At 34.5% G+C, this 15,839-nt stretch overlaps 1 protein-coding gene across 18 annotated transcripts in view; it reads left to right on the forward strand.

The window, feature by feature from the left end:
• DCAF6 (DDB1 and CUL4 associated factor 6) overlaps positions 1-15,839 on the forward strand; it is a 168,918-nt gene that overhangs the window by 85,389 nt on the left and 67,690 nt on the right. For 8 of the 18 annotated variants that reach the window (XM_059073327.2, XM_059073336.2, XM_059073344.2 and 5 more), the window contains one exon: positions 1,467-1,733. In XM_059073327.2, coding sequence (XP_058929310.1) covers positions 1,467-1,733 — 267 coding nt within the window. Of the gene's footprint in view, positions 1-1,466; positions 1,734-11,004; positions 11,207-14,996; positions 15,122-15,839 lie in introns of all 18 variants that reach the window. The other 10 variants (XM_059073311.2, XM_059073320.2, XM_067030201.1 and 7 more) reach the window with 2 other exon arrangements.

Consider the following 15,839-nt stretch of genomic DNA (forward strand, 5'->3'; position numbering starts at 1 on the left):
AGAACAAAGGGTATTTGGTATAATTTGCTCCTCTAGACCTAGCCTTCATTTTTTGCTTCTCTGAAAAAAAAGTAAGAGAGTCTGATATCCCCTATTTTAAGTACTTTTGTATGTGCTCTGAGAAGGGATATAGATAAAACTCTTTAGATAAGTTTTATATAATTAAATAGTTTCTTCTTTTGGTTACTTATATGCAATGGCTGTCCATTGCTGTTTCTGGTGTTAGCTGACCTGTTTTCATATTTTGGTTCACTACTTTCCAGCTTTGTGGTCTTTGGCAAGTTACTTATCTCTGTCAAAAATCAGGAGTATGGGGCTTCCCTGGTGGCGCAGTGGTTGAGAGTCCGCCTGCCGATGCAGGGGACGCGGGTTCGTGCCTCGGTCCGGGAAGATCCCACATGCCGCGGAGCGGCTGGGCCCGTCGGCCATGGCCGCTGAGCCTGCGCGTCTGGAGACTGTGCTCCGCAACGGGAGAGGCCACAACAGTGAGAGGCCCGCGTACCACAAAAAAAAAAAAAAAAAAAAAAAAAAAAAATCAGGAGTATGAAAGTTAACTCCTAAATGTTTTAAGTCCCAAAATGAAAAATTCTATTGAATTTCATCCATAAATGGTTCTTGTTAAATTCTGCATACAAACTTAAAAAAATTTCTTAGACTATGGATTTGCTTAAGAGTTACTACATTTGTGCTTAAATTTAAACTAAGAAATATTTAAATTACGATGATTAAAAGAAAAATTTTTATATTCTGTAGTAGTTGGATCTTGCAAGACATGAACTTGATTAGTTTATTCTATCTTTCTTTTAATAATACAGATTTGAAGCAAAATCGAGGAAATTTTTAATGTTTATTGAGTATTATTAATTATTCCTTTGCAGATAGCACAAGGCCTAGCACAACACATAGTAGACATTCAAGCCTTTTAAAATCATGACTGCATCATGTTATTTTAGTGGTTAAAATGTTACTGCTAATGAAATGGGAATCAGGAACATAGTCTTGTTATGACCTATTTGTAGCTTTACTCTTGTTAATAAAATTTTTTAATTAAATATTTTACCAAGGACATTATGTTATAGAGTAGAAAAATTTAATAAAAGTCCATTATCCTATTATCCAGCTATTAAATCAGGATCATCATCTTCAAACTTAAGGAACTAGACATTATTTATAGGAATCTTTCAAGCTGTTATTTAGCTTTGTGTAAGTCAAGCTACCATACTGAGCATTTTGCTTAAAAGGTTGATTATTATAACAAGAATGTGCCATAGGTAGATTTTTTACCCCTATTAATTAGCCTGGTGGGTGCTTTTGATATCCTGAAATTATCTGTTTCTCTGTGTGTGTGTGTGCGTGTGCGTGTGCGTGTGCGCGCACGTGCATATATTTCTTGAACATATCTCTAGAGTAGTTGGTTTTGGAAAGCATTTATTATTTGAATTTGTATTACGATGTGTTTTTTGAAGGTGGAACTAGTCAGTCAGATGTTTCAAGTCTTCCTACGGTCCCATCAAGTACTGATTTGGAAGTGGGTGAAAATGAAACTGCTATGGAAGTAGACACTCCAGCTGAACAGTTTCTTCAACCTTCTACATCCTCTACGATGTCAGCTCAGGCTCATTCAGCATCATCTTCTACAGAAAGCCCTCATTCTACTTCTTTGCTGTCTTCTCCAGTCAGTGAACAAAGGCAGTCTTTTGAGGCATCTGGACACCATACACATCATCAGTCTGGTGAGGATGTTACTCTTTAAATAGGCTGTGGTTCATCTGATGATTTTTGATAATGAAAACTTCTTTTTGGGCTATTTTGAAAGATGCTAAATCACATCAACTTATTCTTGCTGGAATAAATGATCAAAATGACACGTAATATGTGAATGTGTAACTTAAAAACAAAATTCAAGTATGCCTCACTTTCATGAATTTTAACAAATAGCAGGAATCTTCAGTTTACACAAGACAGTTCTTTAAAACATGTAAGTACCAGCAGATAGTGTTTTGACATAGTTTAATGCATTTGACTTAACAATTATTTTTATAGACAATTATAGACCAAAATATCTTTCTTAAGCTTTTTTGGTTGTCTGTGTTAGAGTGATAGTGAAAATATAGCCCTGATTATTATTAGATCCATTGTATTTCTGTTTTTTTATTATTTTTCCTCAAATCGTGACATACTTTTAATACATTCTTTATGATGAATTTTATGTGGTCTCTTGTCAACAATGTATACAATTTACCAAAAGAATTATTTCTATATTTATGTGAAAAAAATTATTTTAGCAAATCCTTGTCTTCTTTGTATTTGATGTTAGTGAAAAAAATCAATTTCTAAATTCTGTTAAAATTGTGTTTTCCTCTCAATATTATAACTCCTCATGTTCAAACACCCCACCCCACCCCAGCTATGGAATGTGCTAGTGTTTACATAGTAATCTTTAGCAGATATGTCTGTAGTTTACTTGACATTTTAAATATATACATGTAATTATAATAACCAACAAGATGTTCATTCATATTTTTCTTTGAGTTTTTCTAAGGAAGTATATTCCTCGATATATAATCAAAAATATTAGCAACTAAAGATACATCTGGCAGGCCTCAGCTAAAGCCTATAAAAAAATTCCTAACAGCTTAACTGCCAAGCTGTCACTTTATTCTTGCTTCTCTGAAATTTGATGTCAGATCACCAAATATGGGGTGTTTTAAATTAAGTACTCTTTTATCAGTATATCCCATTTTTGGTCATTTATTTTCAGTTTCTATGGGAATAGAAGCCAGACTCAATTATGTGGCTGTTAAATAACACTTGTGTACAATTTACTTATAATAATAACCTAAAGATGAGCTATAAAATTAGATTTTCCACATTCTAATTTATACAGCATTTCAAGTTATGGGAAAATAAAATATTTTGGAGGGTTAGGGAAGTCTGGACAGAATCATTTAAAAGTTTGCTTTTCAAAACAGGTAAAAACAAGACTTTTTAAAGTGATAGCATTCTTGGGAATAGTCTTAAAGATTCTGATCAATTATAAGTTTGGTCAAAACTTAGCAAGAAGATTCCCTATCTCATGTTCACGTTCCACTGAATCTTAACTGATTCCAGTTGTTTCTTAAACACATTTCTGAGTAAACTACTTAGTATGGAATTTCATTTTTCCTTTTTGTCATAGAACTTACCACATTCTAATACTACATTTGAAATTACTAAATCCTTTTTAATATTTGATGTAAGTATTAAATACTTGAATACTATTTCTGTTTCATTGAATCATTGAAATAGAAAAAAACATTTTTGTGATGATCAAGCAACATTGAACATTACTTTACACTTTTGTCTATACATTTTTCAAAGAAACATAGGAGATACTTTTAACTGGTAGGTTATGGAAAGAATTTTGGCTGACTAAATTATGGAAAATTGGAATATTTCCATGTTACCAAGACAGTATTGATATTGAGGAAGATGATTTGATATTAGATGTAACATCTAAAGATTATGTCTGTGATTGTTTTGACAATAATCCTTTCATAATCCCAGAGTTTAGTATTTTAACAATAAGAACTTAATGCTCTTTATGTTTTGTTTTGTTTTTTTTCTCAATCTTTTATTCACTTCTAAGTCCAGATGGGTTTGTGGACAGTAGGAATTGTCCATGTAGGTGGGAGTATCATCCTAGAGCCATGATTTCTATTATTGCCTTGCATAGAGGTAGAGAAAACAAAAAGTATGCTTCTTGCCTTGCTGTGGATACCTCTTTATGTAAATGTTTGTATCTTTCATTCAGGTCCCTTGCATTTCCTCTGTCACTTTTACTGGATTGAGGGAGAGGGACAGTGGGAATGTGAAGACTTGCCTGGCAAAATTCCATCTCTGACTGAACCTAATTATTTGCCTTCTCTTAGTCTGCAACTGAGTCACTGATAGTGAAGAAATTCATGACCACAGATTTCATTGGTGCTCCACATTAAAGCAATCTTCTAACACTTGCTCAGCACGTAGACAGAATGTCTGTTTCACACCTTCATGTCTCTCAAAGTTTTAGCACCGCCCTTTACCCTCATCCTGCCCCGTAGCTGATAACCTTCTTTCATTCACAGTGGGGAAAAAAAGCATTCACTTTCCTACTTTTGAATCTCCCAACTTTTCCAGCATCTATACTCACATTGTCTGTGACAGAAGGAGTCACATTTTGGGAAGAAGTGTATCTGCTCCTAACAAAAGCTAGCCAGTGCATCTCTTTCCAGCTTCTCAAGGACTTTGCTCCTTCTCCTGCATCTTTATTATTACCTTTTCTACTGAATTTTTCCTTTCCACCTCAAACATGCTCTATAATTGTCTTCTGTCTTAAAAATAGCTCTTAACTGTCCCATATTCCCCTCCAGACTCATGTCTTTGCTCCTTTTATAATCAGTCTTCAAAAGAATAGCTTACATATACTGTTCCATTTTCTTACCATCTTCCACTTACTTATCAACCAACTCCACTCTGCCTTTTAACTTCCTTTTCCACTGAAACTTTTTGTCAAAGTCACCAGTGACTTCCATTTTGCCTGTTTTACAGTATACTTCTTTGTTCGTGCTTAGTAGATTTTTTTAACTCAGTTTCATTTAACATAGTCTGTCACTTCTTTTTTGAAACACTTTCCTTTTTTGGCATCTATGACACCACTTTTGCCTACTTACTCTTATTAGCAACTCTGGCTGATTTTCAGTAACCATTTTTGATATTTCTTATTCTATAATTCTCAATATTTTAGTAAAACCCCTAGTCTGTGCTCTCTCTCTACATGCACTCTATCCCTGGTTAATTGCATCAATTCCCATAGCATTTAATATCTCCTCTAAGTTGATGATTCCCAAATCTATATTGACAACCTGATTTTCTACCTTGAGTTATAGACTCCTGTGTCCAGCTGCTTATTTGACTTCTTTTTGGTTATCTTTGGACATCTTAGGTTTAATGTGTCCAAACTGAAATTTGATTTATCCTCCTATCCTTCCCGTCTCACTAATCTCTTTCATCTTGGTCATTTCATATCTTAGTAAATTGTAACTACTGCTCATGTGCTTATTTTAATAGCCTGTGAGTTACTGATTCCTTGTTTACCTTCATGTCCCACACCCAATCCATCAGCAAGTTCTATTGGTTCTGTATCTAAAATATGTTCTACATCTTTCCATCTTACATCATTTGTTGTCCACTAATATTTATCTCTTCATTTACTCTTGTTCCCTTATAATTTATTCTCCATGTAGCAGCCAGTATGAGTATCTTAAAATGTTAAATCAGATTATATAGTTTTGTTGTGTAAAACCCCTCAAAGACTTCTAATTGCATTTATAAATATAAATACAAGAAAATAAACTCAAACTCCTTACTGTGGACCTAAAAGAACCTATATGGCTGGGCCCTTGCCTATCTCTAGCCTCATTTCATACCACATTCTCACTTCCTAATGATCATTACGCTCCAGCTGTACTGGTTTTCTTTCAGTTCCTTGAATATGCCAAATTTTCTTCTGCCTCTTTCTTTTGGATTCTGAGTCTTTATACTTACTGATCTCTGTACCTGAGAAGCTCTTTGTTTTTTTTTTTTTGGTTCTCAGCTCAAATGTCACCCAAGGGAGGTCTTTGATAACTACCCTAGCTAGATTCATCTTCCTTTTCTTTCCTCCCTAAAATTTTATTTTCTTTTATATAGCCCTATTTATTTCCTGAAAAGTACTTATAAAATTTGTAATTATTTTATTTTTTATTTTGTTTATGACTTATTTTGTCTTATTAGAAAATGCTCTCATAAAGACAGAGATTTTATTTATCTTGTTCTACGTAAGCCTCTTTTTCTTGCCAACAATAGTCAGTCTTTAATGATACTGTTAAGACTGTTATCTTTAAGCTAGTATAACCTATATAGAATATTTAGCTATATTATAGTCTTTATAGTTTCAGTCCCATTTCATTCATTCTGGATGTTTCCAGTAGGCTCCGCAAATTTTATGATACCTAGGGAAGATGCTGTGAATGGATATCCAGTCATTTATTGCTTTTGGATCCGTTATTTGCCCTTGGCTGTCCAGACCACATAAGACTGAATAGATATTTTTTCTTACTTCGTTCCAGAAATATTTTATGGTAACTTATGGAAATATTTTAAAAAATCATTTTGATAAATGATAAAATCAAGACAGAAATATGGGTAGGAAGAAAAAATGGAGCCACAGTGAGGTGAATATATAAAATGCATACCTGAAGAATAGTGTTTCTAGAGAGAGCCACAGAGTTGGCTTTGGGTACAGTAGCTGAATTAGGAAGATAAAATATACTACAGTGGAATTTGAAGTCAGTTGGTAGATCTTTTTTTAAAATTTGGACATCTTCACCCTTCATATTCTTGAATTTTATTTTCATTCACAAAGACCATTTGAAACTACATTCTCTATACATAACCCAGAATCTAACATTTTGATTCTTATGTTATACATGGTCTTTTCTTGAATATTTAACAAAAGACTGTGCCTTTGAAAATATGGTTATAAGATTATCTATTTAAAAACCGGATAGGTATGACTGTGAGCTGAAACTATATAGGTTAAAATGAAGTCTTCATAGTTTTATTTATAAAAAGTATTTCAAAGTAACTATAAAATATTTTTTTCTTTCTTAGTAATGCCTAGCAGACATCACTTTTAGTAGTTTCTTAAACTCAGTCTAGAAATGTCTTCATTTTGTGTGTTATCTGTAATTTTTTTCCATGGTAAGGAGCTTCTTATAATGAGAGAGTGTTAAATGAGGCATTCATTCCAGTGTGTTATAGTTTAATTGCCTCCTTTGGTCTTACTTTAAGAAAGAGAAGGTGGTTTCTTTGGATTGGATGGGGATATCAGTACATAAAAAACTCAGTTTTGGGGGCTCACCTTGAGAAGTGAGTCACCTAAAGGATCCATGTGTTTCTAATTAATGGACCACTCAGACCATGAGAATTGAATTTTTTTAAGATAGTGTTTCATGGCTTATGCGTGGAGTCCTGCTTATTTACAAATTACTGTGTCTGCTCAGGTTTATACATTTATTTAGGTCCTTTCATAATCTTTATAGCTGAGTTGAGCTCTGTAGAAAAATTCCTGGGGAAGTAAGAACTCTGTTGTATGGCATAGCAAAACAAACCTTTCAAAGCCCAGATATTCAGTTTATAGTTTCCTTAAAGGGGATCAGGATCTAGTCAGATGAGATACAGGCAATTTAGAGATTAGAAACAAGTGGAAATATTAGGTTAGTGACTTCCACTTTGAGGAAACTAAAGAAGAGATCAGAGGAACTTGGAAGTCTGTAAAGGAGTGACCAGTTCTAGGAGAAAAAAAACAGAAGGATCACCTGGACAAAGGAGCAAGTTGGGAGTGGGGGACAGTTGATAGCAAGCAGATAAAGTACCACCAAATTAGATATAAAAATAATCCAGTGTCCAGGACAAAAGACCCTATGTATTGGAAGAGAGGCAGGACTTGAGGTTAGAACCAAATGGACCTTAGTTGGGTCAACTGTAGTTTATTGTTTTCCATCAGTGGGAATTGTCATTAGGGAGACTAGCCTAGAATCTTTCAGAAAAAAAACAAGAAGAGCAAGGTTAGTAGTTTCAGGAGATGAAAGTATACATTTCCCATTAGCAGTTCCTGACTCACTGTTGAGGATTTTTTTGTTATTTTTAAAATCAACCCGAAGGTATTCAGTGTATTTACTTTCGATTTTGGCTAATGTTAACAAAAATTAGTTCTCCAAGCATTTATTCATATTACAAATTATATATGTTTGCTTATACATTTTTAAAAAGATGTAATGTGTATGTGTCATATGTGCCTTTAATACTTCAAATTGCTAGCAGAACTATTTGTTTAGAGTGGTATTTCTGCTTGGATTTTTTTTTTTTTTTTTTTTTTTTTTATTTTCAGCACACGGGCCTCTCACTGCTGTGGCCTCTCCCGTTGCAGAGCACAGGCTCCGGACGCGTAGGCTCAGTGGCCATGGCTCACGGGCCTAGCTGTTCCGCGGTATGTGGGATCCTCCCGGACGGAGGCACAAACCCGTGTCCCCTGCATCGGCAGGCAGACTCTCAACCACTGTACCACCAGGGAAGCCCCATCTGCTTGGAATTTTTAATTCAATATTTGCCTTTCCCAGTTAGCTGCGTGATGACTTCTTTCCCTAGCCTCATTTTTTTTTTTTTTTTTTTTAAAGTTGGCTGGGGAGACATACAACCAGCCTTCAAGTAAGCAAACAAGTTCTTCTTTGAAAAGCACTGGGAGCATTGAATTAATGGTTCATGACATTATCATAACTAAATCTTTTTTTTTTTTTGGTAACTAAATCTTAATTTTCCAAGTTATAGAGCACCACTTCTTATATTTAGAGCCTGCTATTGATTTGCTACCTCACCTAGTGGGTCTAGGATGGAGACTCATATCCCCATAAAACATTTGGCAGTGCAAGAGAGAGGGTTTGAAACAACCATGAAGTTGGGTGAATTTTTTGTGATTTTTTTTCTCAGTTTTCTTAGCAAAACTTGACATATCTGTAATCTCTCTCTTATGGTAATTTCTTTTGAAGTATAAAATGACAGACTTTATGGCTGCATAATAATGCTTTATTTTATGTTGCTAAGTGTTACTACTATGCTGACAGTAACTATGGGATATGTATATACCTAAAAAGAAGGCACTATCCTATTGAGCATCACAATTTATTTGTTAATGGATACTATCCTACTTGGTACCGGAGAATTTTCTAGGAAGAACTAGCAATGAAAGACTATGATGACACTTGAATTGTTAAACCTTAACTGCCAATTGAATAAAATTCTTTATAAATAGGAGACATGGTAACAGGAGGTTAGTGTCTCTGGCATGATTGATTCTGAAACAACAAACCAAATTTTACACTCTTATAGTCTATATAAAAGAGGCTGAAAGTTATTTGGTAGTTTGTATAATTTGCTGTCAGTGTCAGTGAGACAAATTCTATGTGCTCCCTGCATCCAATCTACAACTAATCTCTACTCATATACTCTGCTTCCTCTTTGGTTAGAGTGGATGACATTTTTATGCACCTATCTAAAGCCAATTCCTCCTCTTATCCACTGTAATTCACCTCCTTTGGTCTACTCAAGGACATCATTCACACATTTGTCCACTTCTCATTCATTATCTTTCTTCCTCCGTCCAATTAAACATTGTCCATCAGCATACAAACATATGTATTGTCTTCCAAACTGAGACAAACAAACCTCCCTTGATTCTGTTCTCCCACCAACAATCAGCGGATTTCTCTGTTCCCCATTGGCAGCAAAACTTCTAGAAAAAGTAGGTATGCTTTGTCTCTCTACTTCTTTACTTCCCCTTTCTCTTGAACCTGTTCCAGCCAGGTTTGGGCCCCTGTGACTTCACTGAAATGGCTCTTGTCAAGGTCTTTGTGCTTAGTTCTCGGTCAGTATCTTTTTCATTGTATCAGCAGACACAGCTGCTTACTTTATCCTTCTTGACACACTTTCATCACTGAGCTTACAAAACTTGGCTCACTCCGTTCTCCAGCCTCCTCACTGGATTCTCCTTACTCTTCCTGTTCTTCCTTCTCTTAAACACTGAAGTGTCCCAGAATTTAGTTCTTAGGCTTCTTTATTATCACTTACTCTCTTAATGTGGCTTAAAGTAACATCATCAATGACATCCAGATTTACTGGTGAATTCTAGACTATTACAGTGAGTCCCTACTCAGTTTCTCCACTTGGATATCTGTTAGTTCTTTTCTTCCCTCTAATGCTACTTGCTCCTTCTCTATTCTTCCCGTCTCAATAAATGGCAACTCCATTTTTCCTGTTATCTACACCAGAAACTTTGGGATCACTCCGTGTCCAAACTATCAGCAGATTTTTCTGCCATTACCTGTAGTATATATCCCCCATCCAAATATACTTCCCCCTCTGAACATTAGTGTTTGCTCTTTCCTTTGCCTGGAACACTCTTCCTCCAGATATCCGTATGATTTACTCCCTCACATCCTTGAGGTCTTTGTTCAAAAATCATCTTAGGAGGAGAACCCTTCCCTTATGACCATACATAAAACAACAGCCACTCCCCCACAATCTTTATCACCCTGACCTTACCCTGCCCAATTTACTTCATAGCAGTTATCCCTACTGGACACAGATAAATGCATACGTGTATATTATATATGTGTGTGTATGTGTGCAGTGATGTCTGTTTTCCTCTCAGAACAAATGAGTAGGGACTATTTTTTTGTTCAATGTTTTATTTATCCCCAGAGCCTAAAACAATGCCTCATACCTAGTAGGTACTCAGTATTCTCTGCAGAATTTCATGTTATACTATTTCTGTTTTTTATCTGTGACCACTGCCTCAGATAAAGTTTAAGAAAATGTTGAAGATTATGTAAATATTTTTCAGCTCAAAAGAAAAAGTAAATGATAATTCCAACATAAAAAGAAACATTTTAGCTGAAAAATATAAAGCTTTTACTTTTTAAAAGACTCTCTACTAATAAATTTCCAGAGTTCTTTCCAAATGCATAACTTCTTCATAATCTTAATTATTATTTGATTGAAATTAGTAGTTTTTGTATATAGAGTAAATGAGATAACTGATATTTTTCAATTTTTCTTAGTATTGTAAAAAGAGATGCAATTAGGAAAGGAATGTTCACTTTGCAATGTTTTGCTTATGGAAGATTTTACTTTCATTCCATTTAATTACTTAAATACTCTTAGAGAACTCTATGTGTCTAATTCATCATAGTTAAATAGAAGCCTTCGCGTGTGTAAGTATGTATAGTTTATCATAATGATCAGTAATTTTTTGAGTAAGTTGTTTTTAGCATTCCTCTATGAGATGTGTGTTTTATTTATACCCTTCTGTCTTTAATGTATGGTCAGATTCTTATTGTGTTCTGTTTTATTACTGTCTCTTCACCTTTCTTTTCCTATCTGTGTCAGAATTTCTAAGGGGGCCTGAGATAGCTTTGCTCCGTAAGCGCCTGCAGCAACTGAGGCTTCAGAGGGCTGAGCAGCGGAGGCAGCGGGAGCTAGCTGTGCGCGCCCAGCAGCAGCCTTCCACTCCTGATCAGTCTTCTCGTGAGGGCTCTTCACAGGACCCTCAGGCTTCAGGTTATCCATGTCAAGTGGCCTTAAGCAGCTGGTAGAGTTGGTTTCTTAACGCTGCTGCTGTGTAGTAAGATGCTTCCCTTTTCCCCTTCCAAAGAAAGCTGATGCGCTTGCAGCTTTTCCCGCCTCTTGCATATGGTGAAATTTATCATCACACGGCTAGAGGGACAGATTGGCAGCAGCACTTGCTAGAGAGACAAATATAAAACAGTCCATTATTTTATTTGTAGTTTTAGAGAAGGGCAAATATTTATTACTTTTATGGCTAATGAGATGCTATGTAATAATCTAGTGAACGTAGAGCCTACATTGATAGTTCCATTGAAATGTCCTATATACTGAGATGATATCTGTGCTTATGGCCCCTAGCTCCTCTTCTTTTTTTTTGTTTTTTGCTTTGAAAGTTAACCAGTATTTCTATTCCCATATAAACCTAGTAATGCTAGATTTTAGAATTATAATGTTGTTTGGCCTTTCTAGCATGCTGACTCAATCATCCCCTTCTGTAATTATTTGAAAATTTTCAATAATTGCTTACTTATTCCTCCTACACATAATCAACTTTCTGGTACACAGGGCAGCAAAAATATTCCAGTTTTATTTATTTATTTATTTATTTTTTAACATCTTTATTGGGATTCCAGTTTTATGTTCCTGTTTTTATGTGATAAAACTCTGATAAGACAGTAATAATCTGTGCCACTCTCTTTTTCATTGAGTATTTTAGTGGCTCACGTTTTTTTATGGCCAAAAACGCTCATGATGCTCAATAAACATTTGTTGAAAGAATTAGTGAAAGATATTGCATAAAATAATCTGTCAACTTAATTCTTTCAAGATGGATAGTAGATACTATGTATCCTGTACTATAGGTACCATAGTAGGTGCTATCATACTAACGAGATTATACTACTTTGATACACTTTGTTTTGGCACCCTAAGGAGTGACGAGTTGGGAATTAATCACTTTGAGAACTCTGATTAAATTGCTTGGAATTAATCTGTATATTGGCAGAACTGGACAACCTCCACTTTATAAATGTCTGTTCCACTAAGTGCTATGGTAATAAAAGCATATTATATAATACCATGGTGAAATAAAATAGATTTAAATAACTGCAGTACAGGTGTGATGTTTGGAACAAATTATGGACCTGATTTTTAACTTAGTGTTATATTAATAGAGAGAATATCAGTCAAGCAAAGAAGATGTCTCTCTCTGTGTCTTTTTTTTTTTTTTTTTTTTACTATAGAGAAATCTTTTCCTATACTTAAAACTAACAAGAAAGTTTGATTAGATTACAGTTGTGACGTTTAATAATAATACATTTTGCTATGATTTTGTGCTGTGTATAAAACTCTAGCTCAGGGGTTTTAAAAGTAAAAATATACAACATATAAAACGATAAGAAGGAAGATAAAATATCCCTACATGTATAAATATTTTTTCAATACTGAAATTCAGCAGATAACAAACCAAGTATTAAAGTGAATTTGAGTATAAAGCAAAACTGTTTACATTATCATGTACATTGTGTACATTGTGGAAATGTACATTGTGAACATTAGGAAGATATTGACACGCAGTCTTTATATCTAGTTTATCAATTTGAATCAAAGCAAGTTCTTTTTAGAATCAGAAAGCTTTAGGGTGATTATATGGTCTTTGTAAAATAAGATGCTGTTTTCCCAACTCTAAGCATCATTCTTATTAAATAGTACCTAGTTTGATAACCAGTATATTTTAAAAAGCCAAAGTTGAGTTAGATGCCTTGCCAGTTTTGAAGTTGAGAAACATGTTATCTTAATTTTGTTATTAAACAACTTATTGGGCTGCTGAGGCTGCCCACGTGGACCAGTATTAGAGGCCCTTAGTGCTGTCACTCAGTGTACGTTGCTCCCTTCACCTGCAAGGTGAAATACGTCATCTTTATCATACGCTTTTAACATAGCATTCATATGAGACCCCAAGTAAGTCTAACCTGTAACATGGCCTGGGTTCATTTGTTAGTGTTACTTTTATCTTATTCTGTCTTCACATGTTAGGAACACTATTTGGTAATTAAAAACTTTAAGAACAGTTAAATAATGTATTGTTAGTTTTTTACAAAGGACAACTAATAAAGTATATATAAAGTATAAAGTATATATATATTTTATATATATATAATATATATATATATATACTAATAAAGTATATATATTTTGTCCATTTAGTAAATTTTGGATGTGAGGAAAGATGAGTTGACTTAATGCAGAATTCTTCATTTCAGAACATTCAAATTATAAAAATACAGAATAGGAATTAAATTTATGAAATTCAAAAGGGAGATAGGTTTTATTTGAATAACAATTAGCAAAATATTTTCTTATACTTCATGATGTATGAATACAATTTTGTGTATGTATATTTATATTATGGACATTAATTGATCCATTCACTCATGCTAGATGTTACTACTAAAATCATCAATATAGAATAGCACAGAATTAACATTCTAGATTTTAACTTTTTAACAATAGAAGACTGTACAATTCTCATAAAACATTTTCCCATTATATGCTGTTGTCTTCACAGTGTCAGCAAGTGATGATACTGTCAATAAATGATACTTCTATCATTTTCTCACCTATTTAAGCCTTTTAAGTATAAGATATTCAAAGGAGACATTAATGTGATTTGGAAACCAAGAAATTTTAACAAGTGTAGAATTTCTGAATGATTACATTGTCTGATAAATGTTTTATTCTCTTTTCAAAATACAGGACTCATGAGAATATTTTGTGAAAGGCTAAGTGTAAGATGAATCTACCTAATACCTAATTTCTGTAGGAAAATGAGATCAAGCCATCAAGCCATTTTATAGAAATAATCTACATTTTAATGAGATCAAATGGGAAGGTGCCTGATGCCAATATTTCTTGGCAGTTGAAAAGTAAAACATCATTCCAAGGCACCAAGTGCTATTTAAAATGAGCTAAATAAGATAGATATTAAGATATCCCCCCCCCTTTTTTTCAGCTGTGAAATCAGAATTTCATGGAGAAGTTCTAATATAAAATATATACAAGTGACACTGTTGTGATTGAACATAAAGAGAGTTAAGAAATGACAACCCAACTCCTTGTCCTTCTTGCCACCCCCAAGCCACCTCTGCTCTCTGAAGCACACTTTGAAAACCACTCCTCTAAAAGAATTTTTGACACCTGTAAATGATAATTATTCATAGCTAATTTCCAAAATTTTTATTTTTCAAAGTCAGTCAGGATATATATTTTAAAAATATTTTCACTTTAGTCTTATTTAAAAAGTACACTTTTTTCTAGGCTTTTAGGAAATACATCACAACTCATTTCTAGTCTTTTAGTTTTTTTTTTTTTTTAAATCATAAAGAGATGAATTTGCCTTCATCAGATCACTGCCTGGGTGTTAGACTGGCTGAGTTCTTGTCCCTGGCCCTATGACAAATGACCTTGGGCAGGTTGTTTGGCTGCTTTATGCCTCAGTTTCGCAATTATTGATTTATTTAAGTAGCGTGGCCTGCCATAATTTATAGAGATGGCATAAGGATGGGATGGAGAATACTGTGTAAAGTTTTTATACTCCTAAGTAGAACAGTACACATAGTAATGGACTATCTTAATTTTAGTGACTTTAACTTACTACCTCAAGATGTCCTCATTTTACGGCCATGTAAGGTTGATAGCATTCAGGGTTTTGAATGAGCTGTATGTATGTTTATCAGATGAATGCCGTAACTAGCTATGGCAGAGGCATTCAGCATATGGCTGATTTTAAACCCAACTCTTTTTTTCCATTTCAGGTCCCCTGAAGTCATGGGTTGCTGGCTCCTGCTCAGAGTGACAACACCCTGTGGAGTCTGCTGGTACTGGCCCAACCACCACAGAGCCCCACTGGAGCATGGAGCCAGCCTAGAGAGGGTGTCAGGTAGGAACTGTTTTTTCACTTTATGGCACGGTTTTGCCGATTGGAAAAGAAAAAAGTAAATTTTATACCCCTTAAAGGGTATAAAACATTGGTGAATATTTTAAAGGGCTTTTCAAAACTGAGCCATATTGGAAAAAATCAGCACTTACCCAGTCCTGTGCAAGCAGGCTCTATACAACATCCAGTTCCCCACAGTGTCCATGATGTCAGTTACACGTAGCACTTCTCAAATGGATGCGTTTGACCCAGGTTTTTAGTGATTATAATAACATAAGCCGTTAGTAAATCAGATGTAATGTTGACATAGTTCTGCAAGTACTTCTTAACTACTTTGAATGATAAGGCCCTGAGCAAAACAGTGATGGGTCTCTTGGCACTTTAAATGTGGGACCATGCTCCGTGTTTTCAGAACAGCCTCCTATCATCATTTTTCATTAAACACCATGTTTCTGAAAAACAAGCAAGTAATAACATATATGCTGTCTAGTTTACATGGATTATCTCATTAAATCTTCACAAGAACAGTATGTGGTAGATATTGTAATTATCCCCATTCTACAGATGGAGAAACTGAGACTTAGAGACGTTAAATAACTTGCCCACGGTTACAGTATTACTGAGTAGGAAAGCCAGATTTGAACCCAGGGAGTCTGACTAAAGAGTTCTTGTTACTTAGATTATAATTCCTTATTATTTCCTACAGTTGAAAAAGTTCAGA

This window comes from Kogia breviceps, chromosome 1 (genome assembly GCF_026419965.1).
Source record: "Kogia breviceps isolate mKogBre1 chromosome 1, mKogBre1 haplotype 1, whole genome shotgun sequence".
Lineage (NCBI taxonomy): Eukaryota > Metazoa > Chordata > Mammalia > Artiodactyla > Physeteridae > Kogia > Kogia breviceps.